This window comes from Carcharhinus amblyrhynchos, unplaced genomic scaffold, assembly GCF_965287045.1.
Source record: "Carcharhinus amblyrhynchos unplaced genomic scaffold, sCarAmb.v2.hapA scaffold_37, whole genome shotgun sequence".
Classification (NCBI taxonomy): Eukaryota; Metazoa; Chordata; class Chondrichthyes; order Carcharhiniformes; family Carcharhinidae; genus Carcharhinus; species Carcharhinus amblyrhynchos.
In genome coordinates this window covers 4,159,423-4,182,383 of record NW_027649778.1, presented here as the reverse complement: position 1 = coordinate 4,182,383, position 22,961 = coordinate 4,159,423, and the positions used below count along the sequence as shown (strand labels likewise).

The following is a 22,961-nucleotide window of genomic DNA, read 5'->3' as shown; positions in this document are numbered from 1 at the left end:
GCCCTCCTCTAATCCTGACTGCTTGTGTGTTCCCAATTCTAATCGCTTCCCCCACTGATGTCTGTGCCTTCAGTTGCCCTGGTTCCAAGCTCTACCACATCTCTTGTCTCGCCACTCACTTTCCTTCAAAATCTACCTCTTTGACCAAGCTTTAACTCATCTTGTGTTTTATGATGCTCCTGTGACATTCAAAGAAATATTAAAAGGTGTTATTGAGTCACTCTGGGCTATATTTATATTATTCATTCATGGGCTGGCCAGCATTTATTGCCCATCCCTAGATGCCCTTGGAGGGCAGTTGAGAGTCGACCACACGCAGGCTAGACTGGGTAAGGACAGCAGATTTCCTTCCTTAAAGGACTCAGTGAACCCCCCGATGGGTTTTTGACAATGGTTTCACAGTCATTATTAGATTCTTAATTCCAGATTTTTGTTATTGAATTCAAATGTCACCATTAGTCATGGCAGGATTTGAACCCGGATCCCCAGAACATTTGCTGAGTTTCTGGATTAATAGTCAAACAATAATACCACTAGGCCATTCTCTTCTGCCCGCCATGCCCCACCGGCCTCCCCGCCCCCACGATGAATGGTAGAATTAGGTTATAATTATATAGCTTTAAGCCCATTGAGCCTGCTTCACTATTCAGGAAGAATATGGCTGATCTGATTGTAACCTCAGATCCACATTCCATCCTACCCCTGAAATCGTTTCACCCTTATGCTTAGCATAAATCTATCCACCTCTGCCTTAAAAATATTCAAAGACTCTTCTTCCACTGCCTTTTGAGTAAGGGAGTTATAACGACTCTCGACCATCACACAGAAATTTTCCTATATCCTAAGTGGGCAACCCTTTGTTTTGCAAACTCTCTCCCTCAGATGAGACTCTCCTAGAACAGGAAACATCCTCTCCCAAATCCACCCTATCAACAGCCCTCAGGATCTTGTACGTTTCAATCAAGTCACCTCTTTCTCTTCTAAACACCTGCAGCCTTAAGCTGAGCCTGCCTAACCTTTCCCCATAAGACAACCTGATCAATCCAGGTATTAGTAAACCTCTGAAATGCTGCCAATGCATTTAAATCCTCCTTTATGTAAGGAGATGAATACTGTACACAGTAATCTACGTAGTGTCAGCCCATCTAACTGAAGCATAACCTCTCTGTATTCAAAATCTCCTCATAATAAATGATAACATTCTATTAGCTTTCCTAACTAACTACTTGCTGTACCTGATACTAGCCTTTTGTATTTAGCCCATGGGGGCCTGTAGATCTCTTTGCAATTCAGAGCTCTGTGATCTCTTTAAAGTTTATTTATTAGTCACAAGTAAGGCTTACATTAACACTGCCATGAAGATGCTGTGAAATTCCCCTAATTGCCACATTCCAGTGCCTGTTCAGTTCAATGCACCCTAAACAGCATGCCTTTCAGACCGTGGGAGGAAACCGGAGCACCTGGAGGAAACCCACGCAGACACATGGAGAATGTGTAAACTCCACACAGTGACCCAAGTCGGAATTGAACCCAGGTCCCTGGTGCTGTGGGGCAGCAACACTAATCACTGTACCACTGTGCTGGCCCATTCTGCATTCTCACCATTTAGGTTTTTTTTTCACTTTTCCTGGCACAGTAGATAATTTCCCACTTTCCCACATTATATTCCATTTACTAGATCTTCACTCACTCACTTACTTAACTATGTCCATTTGTAACCTCCTCATGTCCTTCTCACCCACCTGTGCTCCTTTGTAATTGCCATTTCTGCCCTGGGGAAAAAGCTTCCAAACGTTCACCCTATCTGTACCTCATAATTTTATAAACTTCTATTAGGTCACCCCTCAGGCTCTGTCTTTCCAGGGAGAACAATCCCAATTTATTCTATCTCACCTCGTAGCTAATACCCTCCATACCCAGGCAATATCCTGGTAAATCTTTTCTGCACTGTCTCCAAAGCCTCCATGTCCTTCTGGTAGGGTGGCGATCAGAATTGGACACAGTATTCCAAATGTGGCCTGTTTCATACTACTGTAACATAATCTGCCAACTTTTATACTCGATGCCCTGTCCACTGAAGGCAATCATGCCATATGCTTTTTTCACCACCTTTCCACCTGTGCTGCCACTTCTAAGGATCTGTGGACCTGTACTCCCAGATCTCTCTGTGTGTCTATGCTCCTGATGGTTCTGCCATTTTTTGGCTCCATCAGAATTGGATCTACCAAAACGCATCACCTCGCATTTGTCCAGATTAAAATTCATCTTCTTCACCCAATTTTCCAGCCTATCTGTATCCTCTGACAATCTTCATCACTATCCGCAACTCCAGCAATCTATCATCCGCAAACTTGCTATCAGACCAGCTACATTTTCTTCCAAGTCATTTATGTATATTACAAACAGCAGAGGTCCCAGCACTGATCCCTGTGGAACACCACTAGTTACAGACCTCCATTCTGAAAAACACCCTTCCACTCCTACCCTCTTCTATGACCAAGCCAATTCTGAATCCATCTAGCTAGTTCACCCTGATCCTGTGAGACTTAACCTTTTGCACCAGCCTGTCATGAGGGACCTTCTCAATTGCTTCACTAAAATCCATGTAGACAACATCCATACCCTCCCCTCATCAATCATTTTTGTCACCACCTCAAAAATTTTGATTAAATTAGTGAGACATGGCCTCCCTCAAACAAAACTTGTCACTAAAGACCATTCGGTTCCAATAGTGTATAGATCCTATCCCGAAGAATCTTCAACAATTTCACTATCACTGACATCAATCTCAATGGTCTATAATTATCCAGCTTATCCTTGCTATCCTACTTAAATAACGGGACAACATTGGCTATCCTCTAATCCTCTGGGACCTCACTAGTTTCCAATGAAGAAACAAAGATTTCTGTCAGAAGCCCAGCAATTTCATCTTGTCTTCTTCAGTAATTTGGGATCAATGACATCTTGGGGATTTGTTTACCTTAATGCTTTTTAATTCACCTAACACTTCCTCCCTTGTAATGATGACTTGTTGTAAAGGATTTACACCATCAATCAACGTGTCCCTCTCCTTTGTGAATACCGATGCAAAGTACTCATTAAGGATCTCATCCGCTTCCATTGGTTCTGCATAATTTCACTTTGTCCTTTACACTTGTTCCTAATATATGCATAAAATGCCTTGGGATTCTCCTTAATCCTGTCTGCCAAGGACATTTCGTGACCCCTTCTTACCCTCCTCACTCCAAAGTAAAAGTGTTTTTACTTTACCTGTATTGTTCAAATGCTTCATCTGTTTTTAGTTGTCTCGTTCTCATATGTGCATCCTTTTTCTTTTTGAGCAGACTCACAATTTCCCTGGTCATCTACGGTTCCTGAATCCTGCTTTTCCTGTCCTTCCTTTTCACAGGCACAGACCTGTCCCGCACTTCGACCACCTGCTCCTTGAAAGAGTCCATTATGCAGATTTACCCTCAAACAGCCTCTCTCTCCCAAACAACAGCCTCCAAATCCTGCCTAATCCAATTGTAGTTAGCCTTTCCCCAGTTTATTACCCTAACCCATCTGCTTGCAGCAGGCCACATCCAGATGGGGTTTTGGAGACCGCTGCCCTAATCCTAGGACAACACTTGTCCTTTTCTATTAGTATTTGAAAGCTTATGGAATTGTGATCACAGTTCGCCACGTTCCCCCACTGCAATGTTGATAACCTGGCCGGGCTCATTCCCTAGGTCCAGTGTAGCCCCCTCTTTAGTCAGACTATCCACGTATTGTTCCAAAAAGCCTTCCAGGACACACTTAGTAAGTTCCTCACCATCCAGACCCTTAGCCCTAAGGGATTTCCAGTCAATATGAGAACAAAGAACAACACAGCACGGGAAACAGGCCCTTCGGCCCAACAAGCCCACGCCACCATCTTAACAATGTGTTTTTCCTCTTCCACCCTTGACCCGTGTCTATGCTTATGATTTCCCCATTGGAAACCAGATTAAGGGGAGAATAATTTAGGGACAATTTGTTATACCAATCAGCCTAAGAGCACATCTTTGGGGTGTGGGAGGAAACCCATGCAACCACAGGGAGAATGCGCTCTGTGGGAATTGATTCCCACAGACACTGGCCCAAATCCATGTATCTGCACAGCAAACAGTGATAGTCACTGAGCTGTTGCGGTGCCCATCTGCTGGTCCTGTTTTAAGCGTACACAAACAACGCGAAATACTAGGCTACTCTCGAACTTTCAAGAGCAGCCCACGCATGACCCACCGTGTGCATGCCCCTCGTTAAACAACAAGGTGGACCGACGCACCTGCAGAGTAAAAGAGAGGAAAATTAAAGTCTCTCACTACAACAACCGTGTTATTTCTATGTCTGTCCTGAATCTGCTAACATTTCTATTCTTCAACCTCAGGGGCTGTTGGGAGGCCTGTAGTACACCCCCATCATAGTGACTGCCCCCTTCCTGTTTCTGAGCTCTTTCTGCCCATAGTGTCTCATTACATGATTCTTCCAAGGTGTCCTCTCTCTATGCAGCTGTAATATATTCCCTAACCAGTATTGTAACTCCCCCCATCTCTTTCACTTTCCCCTCTATCTCGCTTGAAACACTTAGATCCTGGAATATTTAACTGCCAGTCCTGAAGAGAATTGGTGAGTGACCCAAACTCTCCTTCTAAGCTGGGATTGTCCTTAGAGCAGTGAAAATTAACAATAGGATTCCTACAGTGCGAAGGAAGTCATTCAGCCCATCGAGTCTGCACCGACCTTCCGAAAGAGCATCCCACATAGGAGAAAGTGTTTTTACTGGCAGAAGGTTCAATGCGAGAGAGCTCATCTTTATAATCACTGGCAAAAATGACCAGATTAAGATGGGAAGTTATTTTAAACAGTAAGTTATAATCTAGAATACACTGAAAGGGTGAAGGTAGCAGATTTAATTGCAACTTCAGTGGCAGAGTGATTAGCACTGCTGCCTCACCACATTGAGGGAGAATTTAGCACGTCTTTCGGACTGGGAAGAAATCCGAGCACCCGAAGGAAACCCACACAGACACAAGGAGAACGTGCAAACTCCACACAGACGGTGACCCAAGGCTGGAATTGAACCTGGGTCCCTGGTGTTGTGATTCAGCAGTGCTAACCGCTGTGCCGCCTAAGAGTTCAATTGTTGCTGCAATTTCATGCTACTAGCTTTTGTTAATTATGAATTATTCATTTATATTCATTAGAAATCTCAGTGCAGTGTTTGAATCACTGTGACTAATGATAGTTCTGCTGTGGCAGCCTGCTAGACTGCGGCTGGGATTCTCCAGTCACGCCCGCGGCTGGGACTCTCCAGTCACGCCCGAGGCTGGGATTCTCCTGTCCTGCCCGAGGCTGGGATTCTCCAGTTCTGCCCGAGGTTGGGATTCTCCAACTTCACCTGAGGCTGGGATTCTCCAGTCCTGCCTGCGGTTGTGATTCTCCAGTCCCGCTGCAGTGAGCAGAGATTTGGCTGAGCACCAAATTTTCTGCTCTTGCTGGCTGCCAGGATGGGAGTGAACAAGGTCGACCTGGGATAATGTTGCATTAAATCCGCTGCCAGCATTTCTTTACAACTGCGTTTATTTTACCAAGAGATGGGTTTGACAATGAGATGAACAACCTGACATTTTGCTTCCATTTAAACTCATGACAACAAAATATTTTAGACTACAGCCATCCCTGAGCAAAGTCTTTCCCTGATACAGCTTCAGGAGTGTCCATAGGTTGCTGAGAAATTTCAAGTGGTGACAATCATTGCCTCCTTGCTGCTGTGTTTATAAACCCTGCTGATTTGCAATGATGAGGATGTGAACTCTGCGATCAAAGGACGCAGAGATACACAGCCCTTGCTTATCCGCATTCCAGTCGAGGCTACCAATGGGCTGAGATGAGACAGAGATGGTACTCAGGAGTCTGCTGGCACTTGCTGAATCCTTGTTCTCTGGCTCCTGATCAGTTTTGTTGAGCAGTGTTGAAGATTCACTGCTGGTAAAAAAACAATGATACATATGACTTAGAAAGATCAACACATAGAAGCTAGAATCAGGAGGAGGCCATTCAGCCCTTCGAGTCTGCTCCACCTTTCATTTTGATCATGGCTGATCATCAAATTCAATATCCTGATTCCCCCCCCCGTATCCCTCGATCCATTTAGCCCCAAGAGCTATATCTAATTTCTTGAAATCACACAGCGTTTTGGCCTCAACTACTTTCTGTGGGAGTGAATTCTACACATTCCCCACCCTCTGGGTGAAGAAATTTCTCCTCACATTAGTCCTAAAAGATTTACCCCTTATCCTCAAGCTATGGGGGCAACACAGTGACACAGTGGTTAGCACTGTTGCTTCACAGTGCCAGGGACTCAGGTAACTGTGTGTAGAGTTTGCACATTCTCCCCATATCTGCGTGGGTTTCCTCTGGGTGCTGCAGTTTCCTCCCACACTCCAAAGATGTGCAGGTTAGGCGGATTGGCCATGATAAATTTACCCTAGCGTCAGAGGGATTAACAGGGTAAATATATGAGGTTACAGGCATAGGGCCTGGATGGTATTGTAGTGGGTGCAGGCTAGGTGGGCCAAATGGCCTCATCCTGCACTGTAGGGACTCTCTAATTCTATTCAATGACCACCATCGGGAACATTCTTGCAGAGTCTAATCTGTGGAATCGTGTTAGAATTTTACAAGTTTTTAAGACAGTGAATCGAAGAATGCTCCTGTTTACCCAGTGAAGCCACTGTTCTATCGGGTGGCATGTACTGATGAGGCAGAGCAGTGCTGTTAGGGCACGAGGGCTGGCTACAGTGTCCCTGAGCCAGGAACATTCCTGGGGCTGCTAGTCACGGAGAAATGCTCATGTGATGGAATAAAGACTGGGTCAGTTTTGATGTCCCACCCAGAAGCTTGAATAATCTGACAATAACCACTTGAATGGAGCAACTGAAACCAGCCAGTACCCCCTGAGCTGCACACGGCAACAATGGGGAAGGAACAAAGGAGGAGAACGGAAAAGAATCATTTCTAATTCTTTTTATACCCCCCACCAACATACACACACACACACACACACACACACGCACACAAGCACACACACCAGCACGAATCTTATCAAATGGGCTTTCCCCCTTTTGCTTGTGTTTCTACAAGTGAGCTGACCAATCTGAGAGGATTTGAGAGCATTCTATGAATGGTCACCTCGCTATAGGAAGGATGTGATAGCAGTAGACGGGGATCAGAGGATGTTCACCAGGATGCTGCCTGGGACGGAGCTGAAAGGAGAGACTGGATAGACTGGGATTGTTTTCTCTGGAGTGAAGGAGGCTGAGACGGGGACATGACTGAGGTGTGTAAGATAATGAGGGGTATGGACAGGGTGAGTGGGGAGCAGCTGTTCCCCTTGGTTGAGGGGTCAATCACGAGGGGACAGAGTTTTCGGATAAAGGGGTGGGAGATTCAGAACTTGCGAAAAAAAAATTTCAGCCAGAGGGTGGTGGGAATCTGGAATGTGCTGCCTGGGAAGGTAGTGGAGGACAGAAACCTTACAACCGTTAAAAAATATTTGGATGAGCACTTGAATTTTTTTTTCTCTATTCATTCGTGGGACATGGGCGTTGCTGGCTGGGCCAGCATTTATTGCCCATCCCTAGTAACCTGAGGGCAATTGAGAGTCAAACACACTGCTGTGGCTCGTGGAGTTTTAAGGCAAGGATAGATAAATTTCTGAACAGTAAAGGAATTAAGGGTTATGGTGAGTGGGCGGGTAAGTGGAGCCGAGTCCACGAAAAGATCAGCCATGATCTTATTGACTGGTGGAGCAGGTTCGAGGGGCCAGATGGCCTACTCCTGCCCCTAGTTTTTATGTAGTCACATGTAGGCCAGACCAGTTAAGGATGGCAGATTTCCTTCCCTAAAGGTCATTAGTGAACCAGATGGGTTTTTCCAATGGTCATCAGTAGATTCGTAATTCCAGAGTTTTTTTATTGAATTCAAATTCCACCACCTGATGTGGCAGGATTCGAACCTGGTCCCCAGAACATTCGCTGAGTTTCTGGATTAAATAATCTAGTGGTAATGTCACTAGGCCACTGTCTCCCCTAAATATCCTAGCATTCAAGGATATGGGACAAGTGCAGGAAAACGGGATTAATGTGAATTTAGTGGTGGTTATTGTTGATATAGACTCGATGGGCCGAAGGGCCTTTTCTGCGCAGTGTGACTCTATGGGGGAAATTTTCCAGTCCCGCCCGACCATGGAAATGTCCTTGGGTGGGATTATCTGGTTTTGGGGTGAGCGCAGCTGTAAAGTCCTGCTCTGTGACTCCATGAATGGAAGCAGACAGCACAACGAACTTATTCACCTCCAAAGGACAAGCATTAACTGCGACCAAACGGCCAAAGCCACACTGGGCCAGCACACTGCTGGATTAGTAACAGGCAACAGCAATTGCTAAAACTCCAAGACACATTCACTCACTGTTTCCACAGATGCAGGCAGCCAGCTCCTCCACTTGTAATGAAGATATTTCCATTCTGAGGTAAATGTCGTACTGTCCAAGCTGTAAGTTTGTATGGCTTTGAAAAGAGAATGAAAATACACAAGTTATTGGCCTTTGATGTGTCTGTAGGAAATCTCTAATGGGAAGTAAGCTCCCGGAGCTGCTGTTCCTGAAGGCTGAGCCTTGCCCTTCCACAGGGCTGAAATTAAAATAAAGGTGTTTATTTCTCTCGGCTGAGAAAGGTTGTGTGATGAAGGGGTGGGTTTGCTCTGCACAGCTCTGAGCAGTTCATAGAAACAGATAGGAAGATGCCAGTATGACAAACATCACTGTGATCACCTGTACCTCATAACAAGAATCCTGAAGGATAGGGTGCGATCATAACATGGTGGCACAGTGGTTAGCACTGCTGCCTCAGAGTGCCAAGGACTCCGGTTCAATTCCCTGGTTGAGGCACTGTCTGTGTGGAGTCTGTACATTCTCCCTGTGGGTTTCCTCCAGGTGCTTGGTTTCCTCCCATAGTCCAAAGATGTGCGGATAGGTGGATTGGCCATGCTAAATTGCTCCCTTATGTCAGGGGGATTAGGAGGATAAATACGTAGGGTTATGGGACAGGGCTTGGGTAGGATTGATGGCACGAATGGCCTTCTTCTGCACTATAAGGATTCTATGATAATTGCACAGGTCAGCCCCGAGACTGAGGAGTCATAATAACTGAGGCAGCAATGATGATTAAGGCAAGTTTGGATTTTGAAAATTCCTACAGATGATAAGAGGAAGGAGTGACGGATGAAACTCAGGAATGATGTTCTGGTGAAGACTGAGCTGGAGTCTATAGTTCTTGATTTTAACAGTGCAGTTACAGGGAAACATTACACGGTGTAAGTGTGAGGTCATGCATTTTGGTCGGAAAAATGGGAAGGCGATTTATTACCTAAATGGAGAGAGACTTCGGGGTGCTCCAGTGTAGAGGGATCTGGGTGTCCTTGTTCATGAGTCACAGAAACCTAGCATGCAGGTACAGCAGATAATAAAGAAGGCAAATGGACTGTTGGCATTTATAGCTAAAGGAACAGAATATAAAAGGGAAGGAAGTATTGTTGCAACTATACAAGGCATTGGTGAGACCACATGTGGAGTATTGTGCACAGTTTTGGTCCCCTTATTTGAGGAAAGATGTAGTGGAATTGGAGGCAGTTCCGAGGAGGTTCACTGGGCTGATTCCAGAGATGAGGGGGTTTGTCGTATGAAGAGAGATTGAACAGTTTAGGCCGACACTCTAGAATTGAGAAAAAATGAGGGGAGATCAAATTGAGGTTTACAAGATGATAAAAGGTCTGGATAAAGTGGAGTGGACGCTTCCTCTTGTGGACATTCTAGGATGAGAAAATATAGTCTTAGGATAAGGGGCAGCAAATTTAAAACAAAGTTGAGGAGAAACTACTTCTCCCAAAGGTTGTGAATCTGTGGAATTCATTGCCCCAAAGTGTTGATGGGTGCTGAAACAGTGAGTAAATTTAAGGAGGAGTTAGACAGATTTTTAATTGGGAATGGGTTGAAGGGTTATGGGGAGAAGACTGAAAAATAGGGATGAGGAGCATACCAGCCATTTTCAAATGGTGGAGTGTCTGGATGGGCCAAATGGCCTAATTCTGCTCCTATGTCTTACGAACTATTGTGAATCCTACATCATTAAGTACTAACTCTGCTCTGTCTAGGTGTGTAAAGCAGTGTTTATTGTGAGCAGAGGCTGTCCGTATCACTATTAATCCAATGTAAAAAAACACACTGAATAACTTTTGAAATTGGTAGTGTTAGATCCATTGCTGCTTATCTTATCTCTGGGACAAGTCTCACTCCCTGAGCTATCAGTTTATTTTAAATTTTGTGTGAGGAAGTGCTTCCAGACATCCCCCCTAACGGGCCTGGCTCCCATTTTATTATTATGCCCCCAGTCCTTGACCCTTTCCACCGCTCCCCTGCTCACCAGAGGAAATTATTTCTCTTATCAACCATACTAATCCCTTCGTAATAAAACCAAAACACTGCGAATGTGGAAATCTGAAATAAAAACAGAAAATGCTGGAAAAACTCAGCAGGTCTGACAGTATCTGTGGAGAGAGAAACAGTTAAAAGTTATGACTCTTTTTCAGAGTTAAGGAGAGGGAGAAATGTGATGAGTTTTATCCCGTTATCGAGGGGGTGGAGTAGGTGAAGCAAAGCAGAGGGTCGGAGATAGGTGTGAGTTAGGAGAAATTTGACAATGGGCAGTAAGGTAGCACAGTGGTTAGCACGGCTGCCTCACAGTGCCAGGGATCCAGGTTCAATTGCCGCCTTGGGACACTGTGCAGAGTTTGCACGTTCTCCCCGTGTCTGCGTGGGTTTCCTCCCACACTCCAAAGATATGTGGGTTAGGGGTATTGGCCGTGCTAAATTGCCCCTTTGTGTGCCAAGACGTGTAGATTATAGAGGGATTAATAACAGGGATAGGGCCTGGGTGGGATGTTCTTTTGGACAGACTCAATAGGCTGAATGGCCTCCCTCTGCACTGTAGGGATTGTATGACAAAGGTGTTTTTGGTAGAAGACAAAGGAAATGTTAATTGTAGCATTAAGAATAAAAGCTGCTTTAATTATTATAATTATTATTTAATTATATAATTATTTAATTATTATAAATGCACAAAATAGATCATCCTTTGATCTTTTATACTTAGGTGAATTTAAGTCTAGATATACAACCTGTCCTAATGATTTAACTCTTTCAGCTCAGGAACTATGGGGTGCATGGTGTCACGATGATGGCACTGCTGCCTCACAGCCCCATGGACCCGGGTTCAATTCCTGCCTCGGCTCACTGTTTGTGTGGAGTTTGCACGTTCGCCCCGTGTCTGCGTGGGTTTCCTCTGGGTGCTCCGCTTTCCTTTCACAGTCCAAAGATGTGTGGGTTAGGTTGTTTGGCCATGCCAAATTGCCAAAATAGCAGGGTAAATATGCGGAGTTAGGGGGACAGGCTTTGGGTGGGATTGTGGTCGGTGCAGATTTGATGGGCCAAATGGCCTCCTCCTGCACTATAGGGATTCTAGATTCTAACTATTCTGGTGACCTGCACCGTGTTCAAAGCCAGTGCATCCTGGGGTGTGATGTCCGTATATCAATTCTATTACTTCAGATGGGGTCTGACCCAGAACTCTGTATGATTGTATAAATTCCACTCTCAATATCTTACCTTCTCACTCCGGGAGGTAAAGCTATTGTCCGTGTGGAACCTCTGCATGTTGAAGACATGGATCCTTCCTTCCAGAGTTGTTGCAACTAGCTTATTCAAGCTTGTGTCCTTTCCATCAAACTCCACGCAGCATACCTACCCCAGAATTCGGGTAATAAAACATAGACTCGAGTCAGCTTCAGTGGGCATTTCCTCATCAGAAACCACGGCTACCACTGGCAAAAAGACCACTTAGTCCAGGGGGCTTTCCCATCCCTGCCAAATCGATATTTGATGTGGAGATGCTGGAGTTGGACTGGGGTGGGTACAGTAAGAAGCCTCACAATATCAGGTTAAAGTCCAACAGGTTTATTTGAAGACTGCTCCTTCATCAGATTCCAAATAAACCTGTTGGACTCTAACCTGGTGTTGAGAGACTTCTTACTGTGCCCAATTCTATAGTTTTTAAATGTTCAGAAACATCAGTAATAGAAAGAAATGGCATTTATATAGTACCTTTTACAACATTTCAAACTACTTTGCAGCCCACTAACAAATTGAAACAAATATGGTTAAAAAAAGCTTCAAGCCACATCAGACCAAAAGCAGGAAATAAAATTTGGACAGCATGAGGGAGATGTGTTTGTGGGTGCAAAACTGGAACTCCATTTTAAAAGAATGAGAAATATCATTCTTAGTGAAATATACCAGGAATTGAACCAGGCTCCCTGGTGCTGTCAGGAACACAGCAGCTCATTTGTATACAGCAAGTTCCCAAAAGCAGCAACATGATAAAGAACAAATTCCCTTTTGTTTTTAAGCAATACTGCTTTAGGAATAAATATTGGGGAAGAATTCTGCCTCTCACCTTAAACCAATGTTGCGAGAGCAAACAAGCCTTGGTTTAATATCTCATTCAAAAAAAACAGCACCTCCAACAGTGCAGTACTCCCTCAGTGCCCCTCCCTCAGTGTTGTGTGGTGCTTCCTCAACGCGGTGCGGCAGTCCCTCAGCATGGCATGGGCCTCCCGCAGTGCCCTGCAACGCTCCCTCAGTGCCCCATGGCGCTCCCTCAGTGCCGCACAGTCAGCCTGGATTTTGTGTTCAACTGCCTGGAAAGGGACTTGAATCCCCAACCATGTGACTACCCACCAAACTCTAAATAACACTGGAGAGAAATAGCGTGCCCTTGCAGACTTAGAATCAGAGAACTCCGACATGCAGAAGGGGCCATTCAGCCCATCAAGTCTGCACCGACTCTCTGATATTTGGGCGGCGCAGTGGCATGGTGGTTAGCACTGCTGCCTCACAGCGCCAGGGACCCGGGTTTGATTCCCGGTTTGGGTCACTGTCTGTGTAGAGTCTGCACATTCTCCCCGTGTCTGCGGGGTTTCCTCCAGGTGCTCTAGTTTCCTCCCACAGTCTGAAAGACATGCTGGTGCATTGGCCATGCTAAATTCTCCCTCAGTGTACCCTAACAGGCAGTGGAGTGTGGCGACTACAGGATTTTTCACAGTAACTTCATTGCAGTGTTAATGTAAGCCGACTCGTGACACTAATAATAAATAAATAGATTATCTTACATCTTACATCTTACCCAGGCCCTTTCCCCTACCGTATCCCCGTAACCCCACACATTAAAACAGGGTCAAAGCACATCTTTGGAGTGTGGAAGGAAATTGGAGCACCCGGAGGAAACCCACACAGACATGGGGAGAATGTGCAAACTCTGCACAGACAGTGATCCATACCAGGAATTGAACCAGGCTCCCTGGCGCTGTGAGGCAGCACTGCTAACCACCATGCCACCTTAACTGAACGGAGGAGTATCTGGGTTCAATTACAGCTGGCTCCGACCTTCGCTGCTGTCCCAGCTGAGATCCTCTAGCTGAGCTCAGACGAGGAGCTGACGCTGGTCTGTCTCAGCTTCACCGCAGACCTGGACTTCCCTCCAGGAGAATCCACTCCAAACTCACCCCACTCTTGACGTTTGCTTCCCATCGTACTTCCATGTTTCGCAAATCAAATAGTTTAATATCCCCATTGTCATATCCGGCACAAACACAGCGATCCCACTGGGTACAAGCATGTCCTAAAAACCAGTCCAAGACAAACATACTTTAAACACAAAAAAAATACCTTGAACATTTCTGTGTAAATGTGTACCTGCATGTGTATTTGTGTGTATATGTGTGTGTGTGTCTGTGCTGAGTGCGCACTCACGTGTTTGAGAGTGTGTATATGAGAGCGTGTACGTGCGTGCACAAGTGCATGTGTGCATTTGTGTGTGTGCGCGAGTGTGTGCGCGAGTGTGTGCGCGAGTGTGTGCGCGAGTGTGTGCGCGAGTGTGTGCGCGAGTGTGTGCGCGAGTGCGTGTGTGCGCATGTGTGCGCCTGTGTGCGCCTGTGTGCGCCTGTGTGCGTGTGCATGTGAGTGTGCGTGAGATGTACATTATGTGCAGTGATGCAGATCATAGATGTGCTCCAACTCACCGAAAGTGACTGTCCAGCAGTCCCTCCTGTTGATTCCGGCTGCAGGCTCCATGTTGGCCACAGGAAGATCCTTTTGTCGTGAATCCCAGACTTTGACCGTACCTGGAAAAAAAGGTACAATATTGAGGAGGTTACAAGTAATCGTCATTTGACCCTAAGCAGCTTATTCCCCTCTGCAATAACTCCCAGGCTTGCACTGGGAATAAGCACAGGGACTGATTACCCTGTAGGACACATCAAATACGAGCTCCCTGGGAATTGGTAATGGACTCGACAGGTAGAGCTCCGAGGGAGGGTATAAAACTTCCAGTGTAAAAGCCTTAATTTTGCATTTACTATAACAAGTAGACTGGCTTAAGGTGAAGGTTACAAAGTGCTTTCTATATAGGGTAAGGATTCACCACATGCCTAATGCAATATATGCAAAGATATTGTCTGTATAACCACAAGCTAACCAAGTATTATGAAATTAAATTGTATTCTTAACGTCTGCCTTATGAACCTTGGCCAACCGATGATCTAACTGCTTAGCATGATGGGAAGTAGGCAGTAGCAGGCAGACGGAATTTGTTTAGACAGAGGGCCATAGAGAGAGCAGTTCTCCTTATCAGCTTGAGTCAGGCAGCCGCAAGTTAACCAGAGCTTTTGAATGTACAGGAATGCATTCACTGATGGTTAGCGAGGTTACTGGAGTTTCTGATGCTGATAATGGGGTCAGGCTCAGGTGGGGGAATTGACTCGTTTTACCAATTAACATTGACAGAGCTTTGAATCCATCGGATTTACATGGGGTAGGTTGTTTAGTAACAAGGAATGAAGTTTCAGGTGCCATGGACTAATGAGCTCCTAATCTTGCTGACAGGTGGAGCGTTATTGGCGAAGGTAATAATGTGTAATATTGTAATTGGACTCTCCAGTTTGGGCAGGAATCTAAGTGCTTAGAAAAAGTACATCAATCTCACACATGTACTGTTATGTCAGAGAGGGTATTTGGCACTCACTGACTATCTTCTCTCCTGATGCATGCATTAGCAATAAACTTCCTTTTGTTCTTTAACCACATGCTGTCTTTCATGGTTTCTATATTGGCTGAGTGAGGTAGCTGAGACTCCTCCCCTGTAAAGGGACACCCTGGAAAACTCTTCTTACAAACTCAAATACCAAATTCTATATAAAGTAAGACCCCGAGAGGGTCCATTATCTTTTAGTTCCGGTTGGCACTTGGTGTGTTCTCCATAGGCTAGTGGTTATTGTTTATTTTCATTTGTACAATAAAAATACGGTTCCTTAACAGCCAACTCCAGGAGTTGTTATGCTCTCCAAACTCATCCTTCCCAATTGATGAGAATCCAATGGGATATAAGCCCGAGCCAGCTTGGCTCAGTCGATAGCATTCAGAATGAACAGGTTACCACGTTAAATGGAAACTTGGCATTTATTGCAAAAGTAAAGACATGTCATTACAATTGTCTAAGGTGTTAGTAGGACCACATCTGGAGTATTGTGTCCAGTTTTCGTCTCCTTATTCGAGGAAGAATGTGGTGACATTGGAGGCAGTTCAGAGGAGGTTCACCAGATTGATTCCGGGGATAAAGGGACTGTCATACGAGGAAAACTCTCTGGAGTTCAGAAGAATGTTGGGGGGTGGGGGGGGGGGGGGGGGGGGAGGGAGGGATCTGATTGAGGAATATAAAATACTCAGGGGGATTGATAAGATGGGCGTTGAATAGATGTTCCCCCTTGTGGGACAGTCTAGAACAAGAGGGCACAGATGTAGGGGTGCATTTTCCAGTTCTGCCTCCCATGGGAATCGTGGCGGGCAAGGGGTGGACAATGGGAAGGTGTGTTGACCTCGGGCAGGATTTTTCCGGTTTCAGGATGAGCGCAGTTGGAAAATCCTGCCCTCAGAATGAAAGGAGGTAGGTTCAAAACTGAGATGAGGAGAAAGTACTTCTTTCAGAGGGTTGTGAATCTGTGGGACTCCCTGCCCCAGAGTGCAGCAGGAGCAAAATCAATCAACAGGTTGAAGAAAAAGATGGATATGTTTCTGATGGAAATCGGGATAAGGGGTTGTGGGGAGCAGGGGGTGGATTGGCCATGCTAAATTGCCCCTTTGTGTCCAAAGATGTTGTAGGTTAGATGGATTGGCCATGCTAAATGAGTGGGGTTACACGAATAGGGAGGGGGAAGATATTCTGAACATCTACACTGGGTAAGATATTCTGTCAGAAGGTTGATGCAGAATTGATGGGCTGAAAGGCCTCCTTCCCCACTGTAGGAATTCTCTGAACTGTGAGGGTTGGCGTGGCTAAGGACTGGAGATTCTGAGAGAGCTGTGATTGATGGAGGGTGACAGTAAGGTGACTGGGTCAGTGAGTGATGTAGAGAAGTAGATTACACTCCCAGTGCTAAAGCTGTGTTAGTGATGGAACATCTGGCATCGATTCATGTAATATTCAGATGGACATCGTCACCATATAAATAATGCAGATTTGCGTAAGTGGTGGGAACATCATTTACTCTGCGGTCAACCAGGCAGCTTTCTCTCATCAGCTGCGATTCCAATTTGCTTTGGTTTAATAATGAGGCTTATTTTTGAAGCATTTCTCTCGAACGGACAGATCCTGAGAGTCCTCGGCCCCTTTGCTCAAACCTTTCAAAATCTTCGGCTTGTAGGAGGTAGGGAGTAAAAGGGCGACCTGGTTCGACAAGAGGTCGTTAGTCTGAAATGTTGGGTGAGATTCTCCGAGTCCCAATGTGCCTGTTTCCCGCCAGCGGGAGGTGGCGCATTGTTTGCTCGTGGCAGGATTCTTCAGTCCCGCCACTGTTGATGGGAATTCCCACTGACGTCGCCCTACACTGGTGGGAAACCCACGGGCAGGGCTGCGCTGCCGGCGGGACTGGAGAATCCCGCCGGTGTGAACAGCTGGAGAATTTCGGCCATTGATTTGGTTTCTTTCTCCACATTGCCTGACATTTCAATTTTCCCTGTCTTTATTTTACATTTCGCGTTTCTGCAGCACTTATGGATGGTTTGAGATCCTGGCTTAGAAAGAAAGTGCCATGTCTCAGTTTCACAGAACAATGGTGCCGAGAAGAGGCCGTTCAGCCCATCAGGACTGTGTTCTCTGAAAGAGCCATTCAATTTCTCCTGCTTCTTCTCTACTGCTTTTCCAGCTCCCTTTTGGAAGTACTAGCCAATCTGCTCCCAACATAGAATCCCTACAGTGTAGAAGGAGGCCATTCGGCCCATCAGGTCTGCACTGACCACAACCCCACTCAGGCCCTATCCTCATAGCCCTATGTATTTACCCTAGCTAGTTCTCCTGACACTAAGGGTCAGTTTAGCATGGCCAATCCACCTAACCTGGATGGTGGGAGGAAACTGGAGCACCCGGAGGAGTCCCACGCAGACACAGGGAGAATGTGCAGACCCCACACAGACAGTGACCAAAGGCCTGATTTCAATGGGATCCTTGTGAGGCAGCAGTGGTAACCACTGGGCCACTGTGCCATTTCTGCTTTCTGACATGCTTTCCAGCAGCACAGTAAAATGAGAACCTCCTGGTTCATTTGCCAAACTGTCTGTACAGGTACTCACCATCCCTGCTGCCGGTGACTATCTCTGGGGCCCCCTGTCCAATTCCAAGCCCACCTACGCCATCGATGCAGTTAATGATTTCTCGATGTGCCTTAGCTGAGTAGAGGGGAACTTCAGGTGCCTCCAAGTTCCTGTGGGATGACAACAGGTGAGTTGATATACTTGCATTTTCATTGAGCAGCTTTGGGAGAGTATTATGTGTGTGTGTGTGCGTGTGTGTGCGTGTGTGTGCACGCACATATCCCTGTTGGGTCAACATCCCTTTATTACAGTAATAGAATAGAATCCCCACAGTGCCAAAAGAGGCCATTCGGCCCATCAAGACTGCACCAACTCTCCAATAGAGCATTTTATCCAGGCCTTCTTCCCTGCCCTATCCTTGCAACCCTACAATTCACCTAACCTCCGCTTCTCTGGTCAGTAAGGGGCAATTTATCATGGCCAATCCACCTAACCCGCATATCTTTGGACTGTGGGTGGAAACCGGAGCACCTGGAAGAAACCCTTGCAGACGCAGGGAGAATGTGCAATACTCCACACAGACTATGATCCAAGGCTGGAATCGAACCCAGGTCCCTGGCGCTGTGAGGCAGCAATGCTAACCACTGTGCCAGTGTGCTGCCCAAAAGGTGCTACATAAATGCAAGCTGTTGTTATTATTGGACCATAACTCAGGAGTTCACACAACTTCCCACCCCCTCACTGCCTAGAATGACAAGGCAATGGTGGCCACAATACCCACAATCCTCCAGAAGCTTCACCATTCACCCCATGGCTTTGCAGAGTCCCACTGCAGCCTGGATGCATTCTGTCTATGGCAGCCACTGGCGGATTATTCACTGTTTCTGGGAGAATCCAGGTGAGTCTGGGAGGGATTTCCAGCTGAGACAAGGGAACCAGCTCCTGTAAGTGCCTGGACTCTGCTTTTAACAATGAATTCTAATCTGCTGGAGCTAGATTCTGCCCCAACCACAAAACGGAAACCATCTTCCACGCGCTGTTTACAGCAATGACAAGCCACAGCTAAAATGGTCTGTATTATAAGAACATAAGAAATGAACATAAGAAATCGGAGCAGGAGTAGGCCATCTAGCCCTTCGAGCCTGCCCCGCCATTCAATAAGATCATGGCTGATCTGTCGTGGCTCAGTTCCACTTTCCCGCCCTCTCCCCATAACCCTTAATCCCCTCTCTTATCAAAAACCCATCAACCCGCTTCTTAAAAATATTTAGCGAAGCAGCCTCCACCACTTCAACGGGCAGAGAATTCCAGAGATTCACCACCCTTTGAGTGAAGAAGTTCCTCCTCAACTCCGTTCTAAACCGCCCCCCCTTTATCCTGAGGCTGTGCCCCCTAGTCCTACTGTCCTTTCTGAGCGGGAAGAGCCTCTCCACCTCTATCCTATCCATCCCATTCATCATCTTATATGTCTCAATGAGATCTCCCCTCATTCTTCTAAACTCTAACGAGTACAAGCCTAGTTTATTCAGCCTCTCCTCATAGTTCAACCCCCTCAACTCCGGTATCAGCCTAGTAAACCTCCTCTGCACTCCCTCCAAGGCCAAAATATCCTTGCGTAAGTGCAGCGACCAAAACTGCACACAGTACTCCAGCTGCGGCCTCACCAGTGCCCTGTACAGTTGCAGCAAGACCTCCCTACTTTTATATTCAATCCCCCACGCTATGAAGGCCAGCATCCCATTAGCCTTCCTGACCACCTGCTGCACCTGCAGGCTGGGTTTTTGCGACTCATGCACAAGGACCCCGAGGTCCCTCTGCACCGTCGTGTGCTGCAGTTTTTCGCCATGTAAGTAATAGCCCTTCCTACCATTATTCCTACCAAAGTGGACAACTTCACACTTGCCAACATTAAATTCCATTTGCCAGTTCCTGGCCCATTCGCTCAGCCTATCTAGATCCTTCTGCAGACTCTCCACACCCTCCGCACAATTTGCCGTTCCACCATTACACCTGTCCACAGCCTTATGCATGCCTGCAGTTTGCTCCTTACCCTGAATAGAACTTGTCACACGGTGAACTGCTAACCACTGTGCCATCCAAACACTTTGGATCATTTTATGACCCTTCCTTGGGAATGTCCAATATCTTTAGCAGTGAATTAATCAAAACCTCTTCAAACCTTTTCCAGAAGAAACGATCCAGTTAGAACCAAAAACAGAAAATGCTGGAAATTCTCAGCAGGTCTGACAGCACCAGAGGGGTGGGGAGAGAACAGAACCAGCGTTTTGAGTCAGGCACTGACAAAGGGTCATCCAGTCTCGAAATGTTGGCTCGATTCTCTCTCCACTGACGCTTTCAGACCTGCTGAGATTTTCCAGCACACTCTATTTGTGTTTCAGATTCCAGCACCCGCTTTCTTTTTCGAATACAGGGCAATGTCTTTATACCACATTGCTCACAGTCACGGGACAGCTCAAGTGCTTTACAACCAATGAAGTTCTGGGAACCTAACTCCATCTACCTACTTTTGTCCCACATCCCTTTGATTAATACAAATCTACCAGTCTCAGTTTCAAATTCAACAACTGATTTTTTTATCTGTTTATTCGTGGGACACAGGTGTCACTGGCTGGGCCAGCATTTATTGCCCATCCCTAGTTGCCCCTTGAGAAGATGGTGGTGAGCTGCCTTCTTGAATCGCTGCAGTCCACATGCTGTGGATTAACCCACACAGCTATTAGGGAGGGAATTCCAGGGTTTTGAGCCAGAAACTGCAAAGAAACGTCAATATATTTCCAAGTCAGGATGGTGAGTGACTTGGAGGGGAACTTGCAGGGGGTGGTGTTCCCATGTATCTGCTGCCCTTGTCCTTCTAGCTGGAAGTGGTTGTGGTCTAAGGTGAATTGCTGATCTAGTGTCAATTGCCGTTTGCAGAAGAGAATTCCAAACGTCTCACTCCCTTTGTGTGTGAAGGTGGTTCCTAATTTCTCTCCAGGCTTTGCCCCTTAGCCCTGGAAACCCTAAGCAGCAGAACTGCTTTTTCTCTATCTACTCGATCAATCACCCATAATACTTTGAAAGCTTTGTTCACGTCGCCCTTCAAGTGCCTAAATTTTAGGGACTACAACCCCCGTTGGGTGCAATGCCTTATTACAATTTAACCCTTACACTCCAGGTATCGATATAAATAAATTTTGCTGCGGCTCTTTTGATATCACTCTGGTCTCTATGCGACAAAGTTCCAGGTTCAAGCCCCCTGGGGTTTGAGCACAATAAGAAAATCAAGGCTGGCAATTTACTGCAGTACTGAGGGTGTGCTGCACAGACACACCCTTCTTTCAGACAAGATGTTACAACTGAGCCCACATTTGCCTGCTGGGTTTAGATGTAACAATTCCCATGGTAAAGAACAAAGAAATTCTCCCTGGTGTCCTGGACAATATTTATCCCTTAAACAACATCACAGAGAAGAGATTTTCTGATCATTAGCAAACTGGTGTTTCAGAGCAAAGAACAAAGAAAACAGCCCGGGAAACAGGCCCTTCGGCCCAACGAGCTCGTGCTGCCATTTTAACATTACAAGTTCCCCCTCCACCCATGACCCTTATCTATGCTTATGGCATTCCACATTGAGGGAAAACTAATTTAGGGACCATTTATTACACCAATCAGCCTAATAGCACATCTTTGGGGTGTGGGAGGAAACCGGAGCACCCGGAGAAAACCCACGCAAGCACGGGGAGAATGCACAAACTCCCACAGACACCGGCCCAAATCCATGTGTCTGCACAGCAATCAGTGATAGTCACTGAGCTGTCGCGTTGCCCAGCATCTGGTCCAGTTTAAGCGTACACTAACGACATGAAGTACTAGGCTACTCTCGAAACAACCAAGAGCAGCCCTCGTACAACCCATCACGTGTATGCCCCTCTTTGGGCAACAAGGCGGACCAAAGCACCTGTGAATTAAAAAAGAAAAATATTAGTATCATCCACCTCATTATACGTTACCAAGGACATCCCAATTTTATAAAATTTAAAAATTAAATTTTATAAAGAACCTTATTTAAAACAATCTCCTATACCCCTCCGTCTCCAACCCACTCATGTGCCTGTTTAAGTAACTCTTAAACAACTCCAGCGTGCCTGCCTCCACCACCTTGCTTGGCAGAGCATTCCATACCCCCACTACCCTCTGTGTGAAAAACCTCCCTCTAACATCCGTGTCATACCTCCCCCCCCTCACCCTAAGCCCGTGGCCCCTCGTAACGTGCGTTTCTAACATTTTCGACTCCAGAAGTCAAAGCTTTGACAAAGGGTCATCTGGACTCGAAATGTCAGCTCTTTTCTCTCCTTGCAGATGCTGCCAGACCTGCTGAGATTTTCCAGCATTTTCTCTTTTGCTGTATTCCAGTTGTGGCTTCACCAGGGCTTTGTATTCTCATCCACTGAGTTCCTGTATAGATTTTAGCTTTGATTCCTAGTCTGTATAAAATTAACTGATTAACCTAGTCTGTATAAAATTAGCCTGGGGAATGGGCAGGAGAAATTACAGGTGGCCCTTTGTTAGAGAAGGCAGGAACTTTGGTTCCTCAGCACTTTTTGGTGACCCCAGTAATGCGATAGTGAGAGGTCATGATTGGGTTTGACTGCCATGCCTTCCAGATTTGATCAGCTAACACTAGGCTTACAGAAGAAAAATGGCCATTTTGTGAGGTTCTAGGAGGCTGGGAGCAAATTTCCCCAGTGTCTAAAAGAGGAAACATTCAACAAACAGATTGGAGAAGATAGGACTGTTTTCCTTGGAAAGAAAGGTTTGAGAACAGACCTGATAAAGACATTTAAAATCATGATAAGTCTGGGGAAGAGTGGATAGGAAGAGATTGTGCCTATTGATGGAAGGGCCCAGAACCAGAAGACACCAAAGTAAAGCAATGATCAAAAGAAGAAATGGCGCCATGAGGGAAACCTTTCACCGCTGGTGAATGATCAGGATCTTGAGAGTGTGAACAAAGAACAAAGAACAAAATCAGCCCGGGAAACAGGCCCTTCGGCTCAACGAGCCTGCGCCGCCATCTCAACACCACCAGTCCCCCACTCCCCCCACGACCCTGTCTAATGTTTTATGGCCATCCAGATTGAGGGAAACTGATTTAGGGACAATTTATTCCTGCCAATCAGCCTA

General features: G+C 46.1%; 1 protein-coding gene across 3 annotated transcripts in view; it reads right to left on the bottom strand.

Annotated features, from left to right (window-relative positions):
- Nucleotides 1-3,899: 3,899 nt before the first annotated feature.
- The window catches only part of LOC145362250 (dynein axonemal assembly factor 10-like), a 28,153-nt gene continuing 9,091 nt past the window's right edge, over nucleotides 3,900-22,961 (bottom strand). The window contains exons 3-8 of one of the 3 annotated variants that reach the window (XM_080218325.1): nucleotides 17,817-17,947; nucleotides 14,216-14,317; nucleotides 13,700-13,815; nucleotides 11,745-11,879; nucleotides 8,495-8,592; nucleotides 3,900-4,309 (exon numbers count right to left, since the gene is read on the bottom strand). In XM_080218325.1, the coding sequence (XP_080074451.1) occupies nucleotides 4,222-4,309; nucleotides 8,495-8,592; nucleotides 11,745-11,879; nucleotides 13,700-13,815; nucleotides 14,216-14,317; nucleotides 17,817-17,947 (670 nt within the window). In that variant the 3' untranslated portion in view covers nucleotides 3,900-4,221. Of the gene's footprint in view, nucleotides 4,310-5,056; nucleotides 6,010-8,494; nucleotides 8,593-11,744; nucleotides 11,880-13,699; nucleotides 13,816-14,215; nucleotides 14,318-17,816; nucleotides 17,948-22,961 lie in introns of those variants that run through there. The other 2 variants (XM_080218323.1, XM_080218324.1) reach the window with 2 other exon arrangements.